Genomic DNA, 20,906 nt, shown 5'->3' with positions numbered 1-20,906 from the left:
TTGTTTGTCCATGTTATTATACCATTTGTGAACCTAAATAGGTATCATAGGTATCCCCCCCCCCCAATTCATTATTTTCAGTGTTGTGCTTAAAGCATCATCATGCATGAAAGCTATTTTGTTTTTGTTTGAGATAGGGTCTCACTCTGGCACCCAGGCTGGAGCGCAGTGGCACAATCTCCACTCACTGCAGCCTCAACCTCCTAGGCTCAAGTGATCCTCCTACCTCAGTCTGAGTAGTAGGGACTACAGGCGCTCACCACCACACCTGGCTAATTTTTCTATGTTTTTTGTAGAGGCGGGGTTTCTCCATGTCTCCCAGGCTGGTCTCAAACTCCTGCACTCAAACAATCTGCCCGCCTTGGTTTCCCAAAGTGTTGGTATTGATTACAGGCCTGAGCTGCTGCGCCTGGCCTGGAAGCTATTTTGAATAAGCAAATTTTTAAGTATTCCGTCTCTTTGCTCAAGTATCTTTTTTAGTAATACTTTCTTTGCCCACGCTGTCCTTCACTGGTTTATGTTTCTCCATAGCACTTACTTCCACCATGCTCTGCAACTTTTTTTCTTTTTTTGGAGTCAGGGTTTGCTCTGTCTGCAGGCTAGAGTGCAGTTGCATGATCATAACTCACAGCAGCCTCGACCTCCTGGGCTGAAGCAATTCTCCCACCTCAGCCTCCTGAGAAGCTGGGTCTACAGGCACACACCACCACACTTAGCTAACTTTTATTTTTATGCTTGTCTTAGTGCGTACTAAATGTTAGTTTCTTGGGGGCAGGCTTTGTTTTGTTCATTGCTATATCCTCAGCATCTAAAACATATTACATATTAGATAATCAATATTTGTTGAATTTGCTGAAAAATTGCCACCATGATGCCATCATTTGGCTGTCATTGTAAGTTGCTCAGGGAGTCTCACTGCAGCTTTTGAGATCAAGGATCTCGAAGGATATTTTGAAAAGTAATTTAAAAGGTTGTGTATATTACTGAGATCAAATTGTATTCTAGGAAAGTACTAAAATAATCTTATAGCTCACGCCTGTAATCCCAGCACTTTGGGAGGCCGAGGTGGGCGGATCACAAGGTCAGGAGATCAAGAACATCCTGGCCAATGTGATGAAACCCTCTCTCTACTAAAAGTACAAAAATTAGCTGGGCGTGGTGGTGGGCGCCTGTAGTTCCAGCTACTCGGGAGGCTGAGGCAGGAGAATGGCATGAACCCGGGAGGTGGAGCTTGCAGTGAGCCGAGATCGTGCCACCACACTCCAGCTTGGGCGACAGAGCAAGACTCTGTCTCAAAAAAAAAATCTTACTGCATCTGAATAAGTTAATATTACCACTTTAGAATTTAGGACTTTCATATCTTTTTTTCCTCATTTGATTCTCATAGCAAACTTCATAGATGAAGAAAGATTGAGCAGAGAACATTAAGTGATTTGTCTAAGTGGTTATTGTTAATGGCTAAGTAATAACAGGGAATTCCATTTTTTTTGTTTCTTTTTTTTGGTGGTGGTTTTTGTTTTTTTTTTAGAAGAAGTCTCGCTCTTGTGCCCCAGGCTGGAGTGCGATGGTGCGATCTCGGCTCACTGCAACCTCTGCCTCCCAGGTTCAAGCAATTCTCCTGCCTCAGCCTCCCGAGTAGCTGGGATGTGGCTGCCACCACGCCTGGCTAATTTTTGTATTTTTAGTAGAGATGGGGTTTCACTATGTTGGCCAGGCTGGTCTTGAACTCCTGACCTTGTGATCTGCCTGTCTCAGCCTCCCAAAGTGCTGGGATTACAGACGTGAGCCACTGTGCCTGGCCTGATTTTTTTTTTTTTTTTTTTTGGTGTTTTTTGTTTTTTAATAAAAACATTCAACAAACATTAAGAATCTACAACCTAGGCCAGTCTCAGTGGCTCATGCCTGTAATCCTAATACTTTGGGAGGCTGACACAGGCAGATTGCTTGAGTCCAGGAGTTCAAGAACATCCTGACAAAAATTATGTGGGCATGGTAGCACACACCAGTAGTCTCAGCTACTCAGGAGGCTGAGGCAGGAGAAAGGCATGAACCCAGGAGGTCGAGGCTGTAGTGAGCCGAGATTATACAACTGCATTCCAGGCAGGGTGACAGTGAGACCTTGTCTCAAAAGAAAATCTACAGTCTGCCAAAACTATGTTAGTTTTCCGGTTTTCCACCTTGAACTGACAGCCCAAAGGTGGTTGTAAACAATTCCAGCTTTGCTTTATGTTTTTGTTTTTTGTTTTTTTGTTTGTTTGTTTGGAAGGAAGGAAAGAACTTTTAAAAATAAAATATTGGTTGGATATATGAGAATTTTCATAAAATAAATGCAAAGGAGAAGAATGGTACTACAGATCCTCTTGGCCAGATGTAAAAATGTTACATTTCAAGATCCCTAAAAGCTTCACACACTCATCTCCTCATCCCCTTAACCCCCAGAGGGAACCACTGACCAAAATTTTATCATTCCCTCATTTTCCTTTTATAGTTTTACTACATGTTTGATTTCCTAAACTAGATACTGGTTTTCAACTTTATACTATATGTATTCTTTGAGACTTTCTTTCATTCATCTGAGGCGATGTTCTTACCTGTTGCTTTGATTCATTCTTTTTCCAATTCATTCTGTGCATATTGAACTGTTGAGCTTTTGAATCTGAATAGTCTTTTTTTTTTCTTTTTTTGAGACGGAGTCTCGCACTTTTCGCTCAGGCTGGAGTGCAGTGGCGTGATCTCGGCTCACTGCAAGCTCTGCCTCCTGGGTTCATGCCTTTCTCCTGCCTCAGCCTCCCGAGTAGCTGGGACTACAGGCGCCCGCCACCATGCCCAACTGATTTTTCTTTGTATTTTTAGTAGAAATGAGGTTTCACCGTGTTAGCCAGGATGGTCTTGATCTCCTGACCTCATGATCCGCCCGCTCGGCCTCCCGAAGTGCTGGGATTGTAGGCATGAGCCACCACGCCCGGTCCCTGAATCACCTTTTTAAAATTCAGTTACAAAAACTGCCGTCAACATTCTTCTACATTCTCTAGGTGCACACAGACAAAAGATTCCCCCTGGGAACGTATTTAAGAGTGAAATTACGGTATCATAGGAGGTATATGTATTTAACTTGACTAAAATATGAACAAATTTTTCAAAGTGGTTGTGCTGACATACACTCCCACCAGCAGCGTATAAGCACTTCTGCTGCCCTTTATCTTCATTAACACTTGACATCATGAAACTTGTAGTTTCTTACCAGTTTGGTAAATGTAAAATGCTAGCTCACGGATGTTAATCATGCACTTCTTTGATGACTAATGAGACTGAGCGTCTTTTCATATGTTTACTGGCCATTTATGTTTGTTGTTCTTTGAGTGCCCTTTGACAGGTTTCTCCATTTTTCTATTGAGCGTTCATCATTTACTTACTGATATGTAAGAGTTCATAATGCATTCTGAATACCAAACTTTTGTCTGACATGTATGTTGTACATATCACCAGTTTCTGAGCCTTGTGTTTTCAGTCAGTGGAGGCTGTTAAAAGATGAAGAAAAAGTCTTAACATAGTTATTTAAGAAATTGTTTTCTACTTTAGGCTGATAAAAATATTCTATATTGTCTTCTAGAGATATTTTTCATTGTTCTTTTGAATCTGTCTTTAAACCATGTGGAATTGATTTTTTGTGTGTATGGGATATGGGGAAGAGATCTAATTCTGTTTTCCCCACACGTAGATAATCACCTGTTCAGCACTATTTATTGTCCACTCCCTTCTTTTCTCAGTGTTCTTTAGTGACCTTGCTGTCGTAAAACAGATTTCAACCTCTGCTTCGGGGCTTTCCATTCTATTCCATAGGCCAGTTTGTCTCTACGCTGGTGCCATTCCTTCTTCTTATAGTTATTATAGCTTTATAATTTGTTATTGTATTACTTATTATTTATTAGTGTAGCTCTCTCTCTATATATAAAACAAGTCCCTCTATCTCGTTTTTCTTGGGAGCATCTTGACTGTCCTTGGCCCTTTTTGTAACTTGTATCAGCGTTTGAGTCAGCTTACCATGTCCCACAAAAAAATTCTTTTTAAATTTTGGTTATAATTGTTTGAATCTACAAATCAGTTGACATTTTATTATGAACCTTCCAGTCCATGAAGTTGGTATCTGTATTTTTTAAAGTCCTTTAGTGTCTTTGAATACATTTGTACTCATTTGCTTCATAAAAGGCTACCTATCTTTGGTTAGATTTATTCAGAGGCACTTTTTAAAAATGCTGTTGCAAATGGCATATTTTTTTATTACAGTAAAATATACATAGCATAAAATTTATTTTAAGCCCTTTTTGGTGTACAATTCAGTAGCATTAAGTATATTCACATTCTTGGAACCATCACCACTGTCCATCTCCAGAATTCTTCCATTATCCCAGACTTCAAAACTCCCTACCTGCTAAACTGTAATTCCCCATTCTCCCTTTCCTCCAGCTTCTGATAGCTAGGGCTACAGGCACAGGCCACAATGCCCAGCTAATTTTTAAATATTTTTGTAGACAGGATCTCTCTATGTTGCCCAGGCTGGTCTTGAACTCCTGGCCTCAAGCCATCCCTCTGAGGGCCTTGCCTTGCCAAAGTGCTTGGGATTACAGGTGTTAGGCACAACACTCAGTTATTTCTTTTAACAGGTTAAGAATTATTTGATATCCAGTTCTGATATGAACTCATGACTGATTCTGCTGCTCCTGCTAGTTCTTTCTGATAGTGCTTTGCTTTTTTGTATTTTATGATTTAAATTATGAACTTATTCTTTGGATGTTAATATATGCCAGATGCTTGCTGTCAATTCTAATTTAAGACCACTTAAAATTCTTGACCCAAGGTCTTTGGAACCATTTGATAGAATTTGGGCTATAAACCCATGAGGACTGGTTTGTGGTTATGGCTTTTTGTTGTTATTTTGTGCCCCCAGGGCAGGGGGCTTTCACTAGGGTAATTTTTGTAATCCCCTAGGGAGGATTTCTAGCCCACCCATGCATTGTGAGAGTATATTAGGATCTTGGTTTTATGAGGAATCTTCTGTTAATTATCCCACCTTCAGTAGGCCTTTGTCCTGTAATGCTGTGGAACTTAAACTTAGATTTTTACGTGCTTTGGCAAATACCCTCATTGTGAAAAGCCCTCTTTAGTGCTTCCAGTCAGTCACCTCTTCATCTTGGTTTTTACTTTCTTGCTGGCTTATCAAGGCTTTTTTTTTTTTTTTTTTTTGAGGTGGAGTCTCGCTCTGTCGCCCAGGCTGGAGTGCAGTGGCTTCGTCTCGGCTCACTGCAGCCTCCGCCTCCTGGGTTCAAGCGATTCTCCTTCCTCAGCCTCCGGAGTAGCTAGGATTACAGGTGTTTGCTACCAAGCCCAGCTAATTTTTTGTATTTTTTTTTTTTTTTAAGTAGAGACGGGGTTTCACCATGTTATCCAGGATGGTCTCCATCTCCTGACCTCGTGATCTGCCCACCTCAGCCTCCCAAAGTCCTGGGATTACAGGCCTGAGCCACCATGCCTGGCCTATATCAAGGCATTTTTTAAGGGGGGAAAAGGGTGATTACATTGTGTCAGTCATTTTACTTTATTTAATTTTAAGTGGTTTTTTGTTTGTTTTTAGTTTCGGTTTTGGTTTTGGTTTTTGTTTTTTTTTTTTTTTTTTTGGAGACAAAGTCTTGCTCTGTTGCCCAGGCTGGAGTGCAGTGGCGTGATCTCAGCTCAGCTCACTGCAACCCCACCTCCTGGGTTTAAGCAATTCTTGTGCCTCAGCCTCCCAAGTAGTTGGGATTACAGGCACCCGCCACCAAGCCCAGCTAATTTTTGCATTTTTAGTAGAGACGGGGTTTCAACATGTTGACCAAGGCTGGTCTTGAATTCTGACCCCAAGTGATCCACCCGCCTTGGCCCGCCAAAGTACTGGGATTACAGGCGTGAGCCACCGCGCCCAGCCTGTATCAGTCATTTTAAATTATTTTCATCTGGAGTATATAAATCAGAGTAATGAATCCAGCACATGGCTAAAAATTCCCATACCATTTTACTAAGTCATTTTGGAAAGGATATGTGGGGTTAAATGAGCACCTGAAACATTCATAAAAATGAAATCAAGAGTGGTCTTTATAACTGGTAACGAAAGATATTTCTTTTTGTTATAGGTGTCAGCTGTGATGCATGTTTAAAAGGAAATTTTCGAGGTCGCAGATATAAGTGTTTAATTTGCTACGATTACGATCTTTGTGCATCTTGTTATGAAAGTGGTGCAACAACAACAAGGCATACAACTGACCACCCAATGCAGTGCATATTAACAAGGGTAGATTTTGGTAAGTAATTAAAAATTTAATGAATTACATCATTTAGAATTGTATGTACGTGTGAAGAAGTAAAGGCAAAGTGTTCTAAAACTCCCCAGCAGCATACCATGAGGCCCCAGATTCATTAAACATGAAATAAATCTTACCTTTTTTTTTTTGGGAGATGGAGTCTCACTCTGTCACCCTGGCTGGAATACAGTGGCGCAACCTTGGCTCACTGCAACCTGCACCTCCCTGGTTCAAACAATTCCCCTGCCTCAGCCACCCAAGTAGCTGGGATTACAGGTGCACACCACCACACCTGGCTAGTTTGTTTGTATTTTAGTAGAGACAGAGTTTCACCATGTTGAACAGACTGGTCTCAAACTTCTGGCCTTAGGCAGTTCACCCGCCTCAATCTCCCAAAGTGCTGGGATTACAGGCGTGAGCCACCATGCCCGGCTTTTTTTTTTTTTGAGATAGAGTCTTGCCCTGTCGCCTAGGCTGGAGTGTAATGGCGCTACCTCAGCTCACTGCAACGTCCACCTCCCAGGTTCAAGCGATTCTCCTGCCTCAGCCTCCCCAGGAGCTGGGATTATAGGCGTGCACCACCGTGCCCGGCTAATTTTTTGTATCTTTAATAGAGACGGGGTTTCACCATGTTAGCCACGCTGGTCTTGAACTCCTAACCTCATGATCCACCTGCCTCGGCCTCCAAAGTGCTAGGATTACAGGCATAAGCCACTGCACCCGGCCTTACTTTTATATACCAAGTAATTCTGTCTGTTCGTCTTAATCATAGTTTACTTGTTTAAAAAAACCATTCAGAAATACACACCACTGACAAGGTATGAAATAGAAGAGTGCTTCAGTAAAGAAGAAATATGGTCTGTCTTTTGTTCTTGCTATTAACACACAAATAATAGCTTTTTTTTTTTTTTTTAAAGTCAGAGTCTCACTTTGTCACCTAGGCTGAAATACAGTGGCCAGATCTCAGCTCACTGCAACATCTGCCTCCTGGGTTCAAGCAATTCTCGTGCCTCAGCCTCTTGAGTAGCTGAGACTACAGGTGTGTGCCACTGTGCCCAGCTAATTTTTTTGTATTTTTAGTAGAGGTGAAATTTCACCATGTTGGCCAGGCTGGTCTTGAACTCCTAACCTCAAGTTATCCACCTGCCTTGGCCTCCCAAAGTGCTGGGATTATAGATGTGAGCCACCATGCCTGGCAGTAATAACTTTTGTAATGACCAGAAAGCAGATTGTTGGCTGGGTGTGGTGGCTCACACCTGTAATCCCAACACTTTGGGAGGCTTAGATGGGCAGATCACTTGAGTCCAGGAGTTTGAGACGAGCCTGGGCAACGTGGCGAAAACTGTCTCTGCACCCACCCCTCAAAAATACAATAAATTAGCTGGATGTAGTGGCACACATACATCTGTAGTCCTAGCTACATGGGAGGCTGAGATGGGAGGCTCACTTGAGCCCAGGTGGTCGAGGCTGCAATGAACCCTGATTGTGCCACTACACTCCGGCCTGGGCAATAAAGCAAGATGCTATCTCAAAAAAAAAAAAAAAAAGATTGTTTCCACAGTTGATTAGAAGACATTGTAAGAAAATATATAAATGTTTCATGCTATAATTTTTATTTATTTATTTTTTGAGACAGAGTTTCAGTCTTCTCGCCTAGGCTGGAGTGCAATGGCGCCATCTTGGCTTACTGCAACCTCCACCTCCTGGGTTCAAGCGATTCTCCTGCCTCAGCCTCCTAAGTAGCTGGGATTACAGGTGCCTGCCACCATGCCCAGAAAATTTTTGTATTTTTGGTAGAGACAGGGTTTCACCATGTTGGCCAGGCTGGTCTTGAACTCCCGATCTCAGGTGATCCACTTGTGGGCCTCCCAGGGTGCTGAGATAACAGACATGAGCCACCACACCTGGCTTCATACTATAATTTCTTACCTAGCCCCACACTTTTTGTCCTTTTTATTTCAGCCATCCTAGTAGGTGTAAAGTAGTATCTCAGGTGGTTTTGATTTATATTTATCTGAAATATAAATTATGAGCATATTTTCTTGTGCTTATGGGCCATTTGTATATCTACTGTGAAGAAATACCTAGATCCTTTGCCCATTTTTTAATTGGATAATATGTCTTTGTTATTGAATTGTAATAGTTTTTTATTCCATAGATAAGTGTTTTTATCTGATAGATGATTTGCAAAAATGTTCTCCCATTCTGTGGGTTGTGTTTTCACTTTCTTGGCGGTGTGCTTTGAAGCACAAAAGTTCTAATTCTGATAATGTCCCATTTATGTATTTTTTCATTTGTTGTGCATTTGGTGCTGTATCTGGAAAATCACTGCCTAATTCAAAGTCACGAAGATTTAAACCTGTGTGTTCTTCTAAGAGTTTTATAGTTTTAGCTCTTATATTTAGATATATGACCCATTTAGAATTAATTTTTATATATGGAATGAGGTAAAGCACCAACTTTATTCTTTTGCATGTGAATATTCAGTTGTCCCAGTATCTTTTGTTGGAAAGACTATTCTTTATCCAATGCATTGTCTTGGCACTCTTGTTAAAGATAGGTTGACTGTAAATGAGGGTTTATTTCTAGACTCTCAGTCTATTCCATCGATCTATATGCTTGGTGTTTTTGTTTGTATTTTGACACAGAGTCTCACTCTGTCACCCAGGCTGGAGTGCAGTGGTGTGATCTTGGCTCACTGCATCCTCTGCTTCCCAGGCTCAGGCAATCCTCCACCCTCAGCCTTCCAAGTAATTGGGATCACAGGTGGAAGCCACCATGCCTAGCTGATTTTTTAATTTTTTGTGGAAATGGGGTTTCGCCACATTGCCCAGGCTGGTATCAAACTCCTGAGCTCAACGTGATCTGCCCGCCTCAGCCTCCCAAAGTGCTGAGATTACAGGCGTGAGCCACTGTGCCAAGCCTATATGTCTGTCTGTATGCCAGTACTACACCGTCTTGATTTCTGTAGCTTCATAGTAAGCTTTGAAATAAAGAAGACTAAGTCTTCCACCTTTGTTCTTTTTCAAGACTATTTTGGGTATTTTGTGTCTCTTTCATTTCTGTATTTTAGATTCAGCTTGTCAGTTTCTGCAAAGAAGCCAACTAGGATTTTGAATGGAATTATGTCGAATCTGTAGATTAGTTTGGAGAGTACTGCCATCTTAATAATACTAAATCTGCTGATCCATGAACATGGGATGTGTTTCCATTTATGTAGGTCTTTAATTTCTTTTGACACACTTTTGCAGTTATCACAGTATGAGTTTTGCACTTCCATTGAATTTATTTCTAAGAATAGATGGTCCCCAGTTTATGATGGTTCAGCTTATGATTTTTTTATCTTATAGTGGTGCAAAAGCAATATATGTTCAGTAGAAACAGAACTTTAAGTACATACAACCATGCTGTTTTCATTTTTAGTGCAGTCTTCAATAAATTCATAAAATAGGCTTCGTTTTAGGTGATTTTGCCCAACTGTAGGCTTACATGAGTGTTCTGAGCACATTTAATGTAGACTAGGCTAAGCTATGATATTTGGTAGGTTAGATGTATTAAATGCATTTTCAACTTAAAATAGGTTCATCAAGTTTTAGGATATAACCCCATTGTAAGTCAAGGAGCATCTGTATTCTTTTACTGTCTTAAATGGAATTTTTATCTTATGTATTTATTTTGAAATGGGTTCTCATTGTGTCACCTAGGCTGGAGTGCAGTGGTGCCATCATGGCTCATTGCAGCCTCAATCTCTCAGGCTCAAGTGATCTTCCCATCTCAGCCTTCCGAGTAGCTGGGACCACATGCACATGCCACCACAACAGACTGAATTTTTAATTTTTTGTAGAGGTGAAGCCTTGTTACGTTGCAAAGGCTTGTCCTCCTGGGCTCAAGTGGTTCCTGCCTCCATCTCCAAAAGCATTGGGATTACAGGCATGAGCTACCATGCTTGGCTGTTTTTTTAATTTTATTTTTGAATTGGTCATTGCAACCATATAGACAAACAATTGATTTTTTTTCATATAGATCTCGTATCCCACAGTGCTGCTGAACTTCTTTATTCGTTCCAAGAGGGTTTTGTTTGTTTGTTCGTTTGTTTATTTTCTTTGAGATGGAGTCTCCCTCTGTTGCCCAGACTGGAGTGCAGTGGTGCAATCTCGGCTCACTGCAACTTCTGCCTCCTGGATTCAAGCGATTCTCCTGCCTCAGCCTCCTAAGTAGCTGAGATCACAGGCATGCACCACGATGTCTGGCTAATTTTTGTATTTTTATTTTATTTTATTTTGAGACAGAGTTTCACTCTCATCCCCCAGGCTGGAGTGCAGTGGCGCGATCTCGGCTCACTGCAACCTCCGCCTCCTGGGTTCAAGTGATTCTCCTGCCTCAGCCTCCTGAGTAGCTGAGACTTCAGGTGTGCACCACCACGCCCAGCTAATTTTTGTATTTTTAGTAGAGACAAGGTTTCACCATGTTGGCCAGGCTGGTCATGAGCTCCCGACCTCAGGTGATCCGCCACCTTGGTCTCCCATAGTGCTGGGATTACAGACGTGAGCCCCCACACCCAGACTAATTTTTGTATTTTTAATAGAGATGGGGTTTTCCTAGTTGGCCAGGCTGGTCTCAAATTCCTGACCTGAAGTGATTCACCTGCTTTGCCTCCCAAAGTGCTACGATTATAGGCGTGAGCCACAGCACCCGGCGCCAAGAGTTTTTTTTTTAGTGGATTCCTTAGGACTTTCTGTACACAAGGTCATGTCATCTGCAAATAAAAATCATTTTACTTCTTCCTATCTGGATACCTTTCATTTACTCTGGATAGATCCTCCAGTAAAATACTAAATAGAAGCGGCAAGAGTGGACACACTGGTCTTGTTCTGATCTAGGGGAAAGCATCCAGTCTTTCACCAGTAAATGATGTTTGCTGAGTTTTTGGTAGATGCCCTTTATGAGATGAGGAAGTTCTATTCTTCTTAATATATTTATCCCCACTTACTCCAAATCCACCTGACAAGTCTTGTACACCTAATAAATGGTCAATATATACATAATACATAAAACTTTTATGATCATTTAAATCTCCCTAAAAATGAATATGAACAAATCTATCATGTAATGAACACTTTCTTCCATTTTCTTTTCTTAAAAAAGCTCCCTTAAATTTGGTGTTTGTTTTATGCTAAATAATTAAATAATTCCTTGTGGTGGCATAACATACTGAATATACTTGCATCTTATTTTATGTTTCTGTCTCTCTGTTTTCTCTTAGTATAAGAAAATCCTTGAAATTAGATAATTTCTAAAGGAAAGGGGTCTGTTTAGCTCACAATTCTGGAGGCTAACGGGGCCAAGACGGTTCATCTGCATCTGGTGGACTTCGGGTGAGGGCTCAGCTGTGTCATAACATGGCAGAGAAGCAGAAGGGGAAGTGGGCATGTGTAAAGAGACCAAACAGTTGTAAGTGACAGACAGCCTCACTTTAAAATAACTCACTCTCAAGGGAACTGATTCAGTCCTGAGAGAGCGAGAATTCACTCCTGAGAAAGGCATTAATACCTCTTAACAACCTTATCATCTACTAAAGACACCACCTTCCAACACCACCACATTGGAGACGAAGCCACAGCATGAGCTTTGGTGCGGACAAACCATATTCAAACCATAGCAATTACCTAATGGAAAAAATAGACTTATTCCTTGAGATAAACTTATGAGGTGAACAAATTATTCCCACAGACTACTGGTTAGTTTTCCAGTAAACCAGTTGGGCGAAATATTTTGTGACAGGCCAGGCGTGGTGGCTCATGCCTGTAGTCCCAGCACTTTGGGAGTTCAAAACCAGCCTAGGCAACAAGGTGGGACCCCATCTCTACCAAAAAAAAAATTTTTTTTTAATTAACCGGGTGTGATGGCACACACCTGTAGTTCAGTTATGTCGGAGGCTGAGGCAGGAGGATCATTTGAGCCCAGATACTGAGTGTGCAGTGAGCTGTGATCATGCCACTGTGCTCCAGCCTGGGCGACAGAGTAAGACCTTGTCTCAAAAAAAACCTTTTTAATGTTGTTGGTAGTATCTTAAGTTAGCATTGTCCTCCATGCTCTGAGAGCAGCGTGTTCTATAGACAGCTAACTACGTCTGGCAGTTCTCGTATTGATCATGGTTGTCTGTCTTTCCCTCTGAGCACATTTGTCCTTGTTTCTTGGTGGACCCTCCTGATTTTTTCTGTTGATATCAGTGTTGCCACAGTGTATACAGATAAGGAAAAAATAAATTACAATAAAATTAGAGCCAGATGTAAAATGACCAATGTTTCAAATAAGTGAAGGAGGATGGAGTTGTTTGCTTCGTTCTCTCTTAAGGCTATATATATAGTAGCTATCTGGGGAAGGAATTTTGGAGGAATAACATGGAGTCCTCATGGGAATAAGGATATTACAAATGTAAATAGGTACCTAAGCATTCCTTGACCACATGAGGTTGTCGAATATTTTAGGCACACTTTCTTTTGGAGTGCAATGGCGCGATCTTGGCTCACTGCAACCTCTGCCTTCCAAGTTCAAGCAATTCTCCTGGCTCAGCCTCCAGACCAGCTGAGATTACAGGCATCTGCCACCATGCCTGGCTAATTTTTGTATTTTTAGTAGACACGAGGTTTTACCATGTTGGCCAGGCTGGTCTCGAACTTCTGACCTCAAGTGATACACCTGCCTTGTCCTTCCAACGTGCTGGGATTACAGGCGTGAACCACTGCTCCTGGCCCACACTTTCTTTATTACATTTTTATGTGTTTAAAGACTAATATTCCTCAATGCAATTCTACTTTATTTTTCAGATTTATACTATGGTGGGGAAGCTTTCTCTGTAGAGCAGCCACAGTCTTTTACTTGTCCCTATTGTGGAAAAATGGGCTATACGGAGACATCTCTTCAAGAACATGTTACTTCTGAACATGCAGAAACATCAACAGAAGTGGTAAGTGAAGCAGCAGCCTTATGACTAAAATGATGTTGTAAAGTACATTATTTCTAACATTAATAAAGCTAGGTCACTGTCATCTACTTCCTGCTCAGTGTAATGATACCATTTGCATAGTTATTAAAATCATCTTTTAACAGCAAATTTTAAACATCATGGGAGGCTGCATTTTTGCAAAATAGTACCTCTTACTGTCCACACTGGGTTTCTTAACCTGTAGCTAAAACCACAGCATGGAGTCTTGACCAAATTCAGGAGCCCTTTATTCAATGCATTGTGAAAGGTTAAAAGGACGGCAACCTGCAGTGCATCTCTTGTTATAGTATCCTTGCTATCTGCTTAACTTTTCTTCTACAAGGAACTTCACAAGGAAATTTAAAAACCTTTGGTAGTGTCATAATAATCCATTGTCACATCTCATTGTAGCATATCGCTGATCTTACCTGGTTTTCATCAGATCACATCTCTTGCTTCCTAGGTCAAGCTCTGGGGTCCCTAGAAGTTCTTCCTATCCTGATCTTTCCAGTGGCTAAAGGCCATGGACCCAGAATAATACACAAAGAAAGTCTTACCTTGAAAGCTTGTTGGATTTTTTACTTGACATCTGAGTCAGCATGCATCCACCTTCAAGAAATGATAAAGTACACCTAAGAGTCTCTCCCCCACCTCTTTACCATTGATAATAATAGGTAAAGTGAAGGCTTTATATGGAACTATAGATACTGAATTGGGAGAATTTTGGCACAAGTAATTGCATATTGCATCAACTAATAAACCCCTAAATGTACTCAAAACAAATTAATTGAAACCCAGAGAAATAAAGTAGCATGCTCAAGGACATTCAGCTTAGTAAGGGGCAGGGGTAGGGGCAGGTGTTTGGACTCAGCTAGTGTCCCTCTGGGTTCCAGAGTCTCTACTTAACTCTGCTACAGCTATGCATATAATATAGGGTTACTTTTATTCCCACTGACACTGCTAGTTTGATGCTTGAAGTTGTTATAACATGTATCAAGCAGTAGGTAAATTTATTTTGTATAGACATCAAGCCAAATGTTACTGTCTTAACAGCTCAGAAATGCTCTGATCTTGCACCTAGGAGAGCCTCAGACTACTGTTGTCACATTTTATTACTATTCTTAGTTTGTTCTTTTTATTCTGTAAAGTGACTTTGCTTCCTTTTGGTACAGTCCCACATACCAGTATGAAGAATCCTGACTCAGTTGCATCTCCATGCTGGTTGTTGTGGAAAACTTGGAATCATTTTTCTTTGATTTAATTTCTGTTAAGTTTGGGTCCTTTACCTAAATACAATAAGATAAACATGGAGTTCTTATTGTAAATTAGGCATCCTTAAAATCATTATCAGACTGTGCACAGTGACTCATGCCTGTAATCCCAACACTGGGAGGCTGAGGCGGGAGCATTGCTTGAGCCCAGAAGTTTGAGATTGGCCTGAGCAACAAAGTGGGGCCTTGTCTTCACAAAATTTAAAAATTAGCTGGATGTGGTGGCACATGCCTGTGGTCCCATCTACTTGGGAGGCTGAGGTGGGAGAATTGCTTGAGCTCAGGAGGTTGAGGCTGCAGTGAGCCATGATTGTGCCACTGCGTTGCACTGCAGCCTGGGTGACAGAACAAGACCCTGTCTCCAAAAAAAAATTATGTATTATTATATATATTATATATAATATATAAATAGCATTATATTATCATTAATAAATATATATAATGATATATAACAAGTAATAATATATATTATTATTATTATCAGCCGGTAGTCCCTAGTATAGTATTCTCATCTCCCCACAAGGGCAAGACAACCCAGTTTTCCATAACGTTGCCTCTGGTTGGTTTGCTCCCCAACCCCCACCCCCCGGAAAGTAAATACTCAAAATTTGTTGTTTACACTCTGGCATACCTGATACATAGTTTGAAAATTAAATACCCACCACCTGCAAATGGTTTCATGGTCTATTTCTTGTGAGTTGTGTTTATGCCTTCATTAAGTTTCCAGGCTTTTGGTACATAGCCCAAGGCAGTTGTCACTCTATTTTCATATTGGCTTTTGTGGAATATTTTAAGGATTTATCTCTCCTCATTAGCCCTAAATCTTCACATGAATACTATATCTACCTCTGTTCCCACCCATACACCCAGACATTTCAAAGTGAAAAATGGCAGGCAGATAAGAATCTTTAATATAAAAGTACAAGATTTCTTCAGGTCATGTGGGTCAAGTCCTAGAGGCAGGGCTGGCATTCAGCAGGTGCAGTCAAGTGTAGCATGCTGACTAGTGTCCATTCCGAAGGATTGGTGCCTATGCCATACCAGTTGTTAAGTGTTTTGAATGCCTCTCTGTATATATGTGAAACATATTATCAACTCCAGTGTGCTACAGTTACATGTAATTGTCCAGGTGATAATACTGTGTGTCCTCTCTCACCCCTCAATGTTTTGCATTTTTGAATTAGGGAATTCAAGAGTGATTTATATCATTTTGGTTTGAGGGATTATATCTACACAACAACTTGCTATATCTCCTTTTCTATTCCTCTTAACATGTTCCTTTCTGAATGCTCTGTTTGCTGTCTTGCTTTGTCCCACATTACCTGCATGTGTCCTCTAGACCAGGGTTCCCCAACCCCTGGGCCACAGACGGGACCAGACTAGTACCCATCTATGACCTGTTTGGAACCGAGCCACAGAGCAGAACATGAGCAGTGGGCCAGCGGGCATTACCGCCTGAACTCCACTTCCTGTCAGATCAGCTACATCGTTAGATTCTCACAGGAGTGCAAGCCCTTTTGTGAACTGCTTTCTGATTTCTTTGGAATTATTTTTCAGTATTGCTAAATTATATTAATACTATTTCAAGTTTTGTGAATTCCCAAGATGTCGTCATACACATAAATTTTTGTACAAGAACCATGTTTAAATGTAAAACATAATTGCTTTTTAGGAATTCCTAAATTACATGTAGATGCTGCTCTTTAGAAGCCAGTGACAAATCTAACTTCAGCATTATGGGAGAATGGAATTGAGAGGGAAAATAATTTAATATGAAGTAATTCACAATTGTAAGTTAATTTCACTTATAATTGGACACTTATTAACTGTTCACTGCAGCAGCAGAAAATTAGATTGTAATCTAGTTGAACAGTGCGCTCACTCAACTCTTGAAAGGACCTTTATTTATATTGGCAAAATGGATGGCCAAGGTGCAGGTAGCTACAAGCTAGACAGTTCTACAAGGCCCAAAAGGAGTTTCTTGACCATGTAGCATAGATCATCCACTAGTCCTTTATGTATATTCTCAAAACAAAACTTCAGTTTCTGTCTTGTATTCATTATATCTGCAGATTTTGTAGGATAAACTAATACTTTTAATTGGGAAGGAGATCCAAAAGCCTGAAGTTGTCATTGGCCGTGGCAGTTAGTTAGCTCAATAGAATGTCTTTCTTCTAACTTTTTTTTTTTTTTTTTTGTATAAGCACTAAAGTATAACACGTGTCAACAGGTTTTGTGTGTTGGCTTTAAATTCGGATGACTGTTTTTGGGTCATTACTCTTCTGTGGAAAAAGTGTTTTAAACCCCATTCCCCCCATTGTATTGCAGGTGATCAGAAAATCCCTTGGCATAATAAGCCTGGGTGTTTCTGTGGCTGAGTTCTAAGAGCCGCTCAAAAGCAGAGACGTGAATTGTACCCCAGTTTGAAGAAATAATGAAAAATATACACCAATTTTTTTAAAAAAAATTTTGGTAGAGACTGCGTCTCACTGGGTGGCCCAGGCTGGTCTCAAACTCTTGTCTGCCTCATTCTCCCAAAGTGTTAGGGTTACAAGTATAAGCCACTGTGCCCTGCCCCAATTTTGGCCCCAGTTTTTAAAAAGAAATGAAATTCATATGAACTTTAATATTGGCAGGAACTATGCTCATTTCTTGATAATGTTTTAACCTAAAGTGTTAAGTTAGTTCTGATTTGGTACTCAGTAAATGCTTAATGGATTAGTGCATGGTAACAAAATTATACAATGTAACAGTCAGAACTTTAACTTTACCAGTTTACCTGGATTTCATAGCATAGATCCTTGAACTAGAAATAGGAAGGTGGTTATAAAGAATAGTTTTTAAAGCTGTGCATAGTACCCAGAGAGAGAATGCTGTCTGATGTGGTTGTATTAGTTCAAGAGAGAGGTGAGAGGAAATCCAAACTTGCCTTAGAATGGTTGATAACTGTATGGGGAAGAATGTGTGGAGCTATTGTTTAAAAAAAAGTCACGCATGCTGACTTCAGGTGCTTTCACAGAGGAAAAGTTCTGTGCATTCAGCAGTGACTCGGTGTTTATATGTGGAGTAATGACTTCAGAAGGTATGTTTTAAAGACATTGGCAACTGTGCTATATAATGTGCCCTAACTGGTTGCTGGCTGGCAGTCATGCGCTGGAACCACGTGGAAAAATGGAGACTCTGTATGTTCTTGGAATGGGACCTTACCTCAATTAGTAAAGGCTTCCAAAAGGGCTACAGATAAAAAGCAAGATTGATGGTGACCCTCAGTGGCATGGTGAAGGAGAAGAGGAAACTCAAGCAATAGCAGAGACGACATTGAGAATGGCAAGAACATCTGTGAATCCAAATTTTTTTGTTATGTTAGGTAACAGTAACATTTGGTGTTTTCGTATAACAGAGTAAATACAGTTTTTGAATATCATTGTATATTTAAACTGTATTTGCCAAACTTACGTAGTTTGTTAATAATCAACCAGGACCTTTGTCAAAATAGATTGTTAAATCCCTCTATTTCCAGGACTAGGAAACTGTATTTTTAACAATTGCTCCAGATGATTTATATTCTTTTTTTTTTTTTTTTTTTTTTGAGACGGAGTCTCGCTATGTCACCCAGGCTGGAATCCAGTGGCTCCATCTTGACTCACTGCAACCTCCACCTCCCTGGTTCAAACAATTCCCCTGCCTCAGCCTCCTGAGTAGCTAGGATTACAGGCGCACGCCACCATGCCCAGCTAATTTTTTGTATTTTTAGTAGAGACGGGATTTCACCATGTTGGCCAGACTGGTCTCAAACTCCTAACCTCAGGCAATCCACCTGCCTCGGCCTCCCAAAGTGCTGGGATTATAGGTGTCAGCCACTGCGCCTGGCCCTGACGATTTATATTCTTTTTTTTTTTTTTTTTTTTTTTTTTTTTTGAGACACGCCCAGACTGGAGTGCAGTGGCACAATCTCGGCTCACTGAAAGCTCCGCCTTCCGGGTTCACGCCATTCTCCTGCCTCAGGCTCCCGAGTAGCTGGGACTACAGGCGCCCACCACCACGCCCGGCTAATTTTTTGTATTTTTAGTAGAGACGGAGTTTCACTGTGTTAGCCAGGATGGTCTCAGTCTCCTGACCTCGTGATCCGCCTGCCTTGGCCTCCCAAAGTGCTGGGATTACAGGCGTGAGCCACCGCGCCCGGCGATGATTTATATTCTTAGCCAAATTAAAGAAATACTGACTTAAGCCAGTTAAGTAAATCTTAATTGATAAGTTGTTATAATTTTAAGCTTGTGTGTTACATGGAATTTTCCTGTACGAATAACAGATACTACTCTATCATGTGGCAGTGGAAGTATGATAAATATTAATGTTGACAAGCTGTCATAATTTTAGGGTCAGTACCCTAAAATTACCCTTGTGTTGAGTTTTCCTGTGCTGTAAGAGATATTAGGCACCATGATGTGGAAATAAAGACACACTCAAAACTAAGAAGTGTTTGTGGCCATGAGTGGTACAGTGGCTTGCTTCCTCCCACTCCCCACCACCTCTTTTCCATTTCTCTTGCCCCGCTTTGCTCTCCTTTTTCTTTCTTCCTCTTGTTCCCTTCATTTCCTTTCAGAAAACACAGTCTTAAGAACAAGCGTTTTTGTCTTAAAGCGTAAGTTAGCTTGCTAAATATAAAATGTAAAACCTAAAAGATGACCAGGCCTCTGTGGTCACATCAGCATCTGAGCTTAGTTTTCCTTTCCAAGTCCTCATCTGAGTTCACTTTATGTGACCCAAGTGTGGCAACATCTTCCACTTGGTTCTAAATCTAGCCTCTTGATTTTCTTTTTTCCTTTTTTTTTTTTTTTTTTTTTTTTTTTTTTTTTTGAGATGGAGTCTCTGTCGCTCAGGCTGGAGTGCAGTGGTACGATCTTGGCTCACTGCAACCTCCACCTCCTGGGTTCAAGTGATTCTCCTGCCTCAGCCTCCTGAGTAGCTGGGATTACAGGCATGTGCCACCACGCCCAGCTCATTTTTGTATTTTTTAGTAGAGATGGGGTTTCACCATGTTGGTCAGGCTGGTCTTGAACTCCTGACCTCGTGATCCACCCGCCTCAGCCTCCCAGAGTGCTGGGATTACAGGCATGAGCCACCACGCCTTGCCTAGCCTCTTGATTTTCTATGATAGCTGTCAACCTGGGTGATCCTCCCGCATAGTAATTTCTTATCCTCAGTAATTCTTTATCCCTAGACGTTATGGAATTTTGGTTGGTTGATTGGTTGGTTTTATATTATTTCTCTATGAATGAAGCAGTTCTGAATACCTTCATCCTGCCATCTTAACATAGTTACTCCAGTGAAATAAAAAAGATTTTGAGTATAGAACCAAAGTCAATACACAATAAGGAAGGATCTTGGCTTTATTTTATATCCTCCTCTCAAAGGTACTTTTCTACTTGTTAAATTATGTATCTTATTAGGACATTCTTAGTACATTTGGTATCTCTGCTTCCTATTCTGTTTTCCTTCTAGGAATTTATATCTTTGTGGAGACTTTTCTCATCTGCCAACATTTTTATGTCCCCTCAAGTACCGAAGCCTCTGCAGCAATCTCTGGATAGCTCAAGTTGTTTATAGATTTTACCCGAAGGCCAATATAAAGGAAGGTATCTTAGAAGAAAGATGCCTTTTCCTTTTGGTGGTTATTTTCTCTTTAAATAAAAATCTTATACAGCCTTATAATATTGTAATAAGACTATAACCCAGCACTTGTTAACTTTTTCAAAATGATGAGTCTCTAAGGTAGCTTGTTTTATTTTTAAATAACTGGAACATTTTTTCTGTTTCTCCAAACATTGCTGGTCTTTTTTTTTTTTTTTTTTTTAAAGCAAATCTGTCTGGAGTTTAAAACCAAAGACAAATCATACTGTGCTGCATCTCAGAGTTTACAGTTTAGCTAGGTAAGACCAGAAGCACATGAAAAGTAAAATAGGTATATCAGACATAACCAGGTAATGTCAGAGTACAGGAATGGTACAGATAGTAGAAGTTAAATTCCTAGTAAAGAGAGAGTGGATAATCTGTAAACTTGTGACACATACAGCTACTTTACTGACAGAGGAAAGAATCTGACCACCTTCCTGGCATCTTTTAAGAAAGGCATAGACAGGTCTATCTACTTCTTTTTCTCATTTGCCTCATCACATTCCATTGTGACCTCTCTAGTTCTTTTGCACACTGTCATGCTTAAATGTTATTTCTCATGAACATATTTAGGTTTTCCTGCGGATATTTCTCAGAGTCCTGAGTCACATAATCAGGACAGCTGATTAGGCATAAGAGAGACTG

At 40.6% G+C, this 20,906-nt stretch overlaps 1 protein-coding gene across 2 annotated transcripts in view; it reads left to right on the top strand.

The window, feature by feature from the left end:
- Window positions 1-20,906, top strand: part of KCMF1 (potassium channel modulatory factor 1) — an 83,380-nt gene that overhangs the window by 49,392 nt on the left and 13,082 nt on the right. For both annotated transcript variants that reach the window (XM_050754968.1, XM_050754966.1), the window contains exons 2-3: window positions 6,165-6,332; window positions 13,160-13,299. In XM_050754968.1, coding sequence (XP_050610925.1) covers window positions 6,165-6,332; window positions 13,160-13,299 — 308 coding nt within the window. The remainder of the gene's footprint in view (window positions 1-6,164; window positions 6,333-13,159; window positions 13,300-20,906) is intronic.

The sequence above is a fragment of the Macaca thibetana genome, chromosome 13 (assembly GCF_024542745.1).
Source record: "Macaca thibetana thibetana isolate TM-01 chromosome 13, ASM2454274v1, whole genome shotgun sequence".
Taxonomy (NCBI): domain Eukaryota; kingdom Metazoa; phylum Chordata; class Mammalia; order Primates; family Cercopithecidae; genus Macaca; species Macaca thibetana.
The sequence above is the reverse complement of the archived record's forward strand: the minus strand, read 5'-3'. Positions and strand labels throughout refer to the sequence as shown.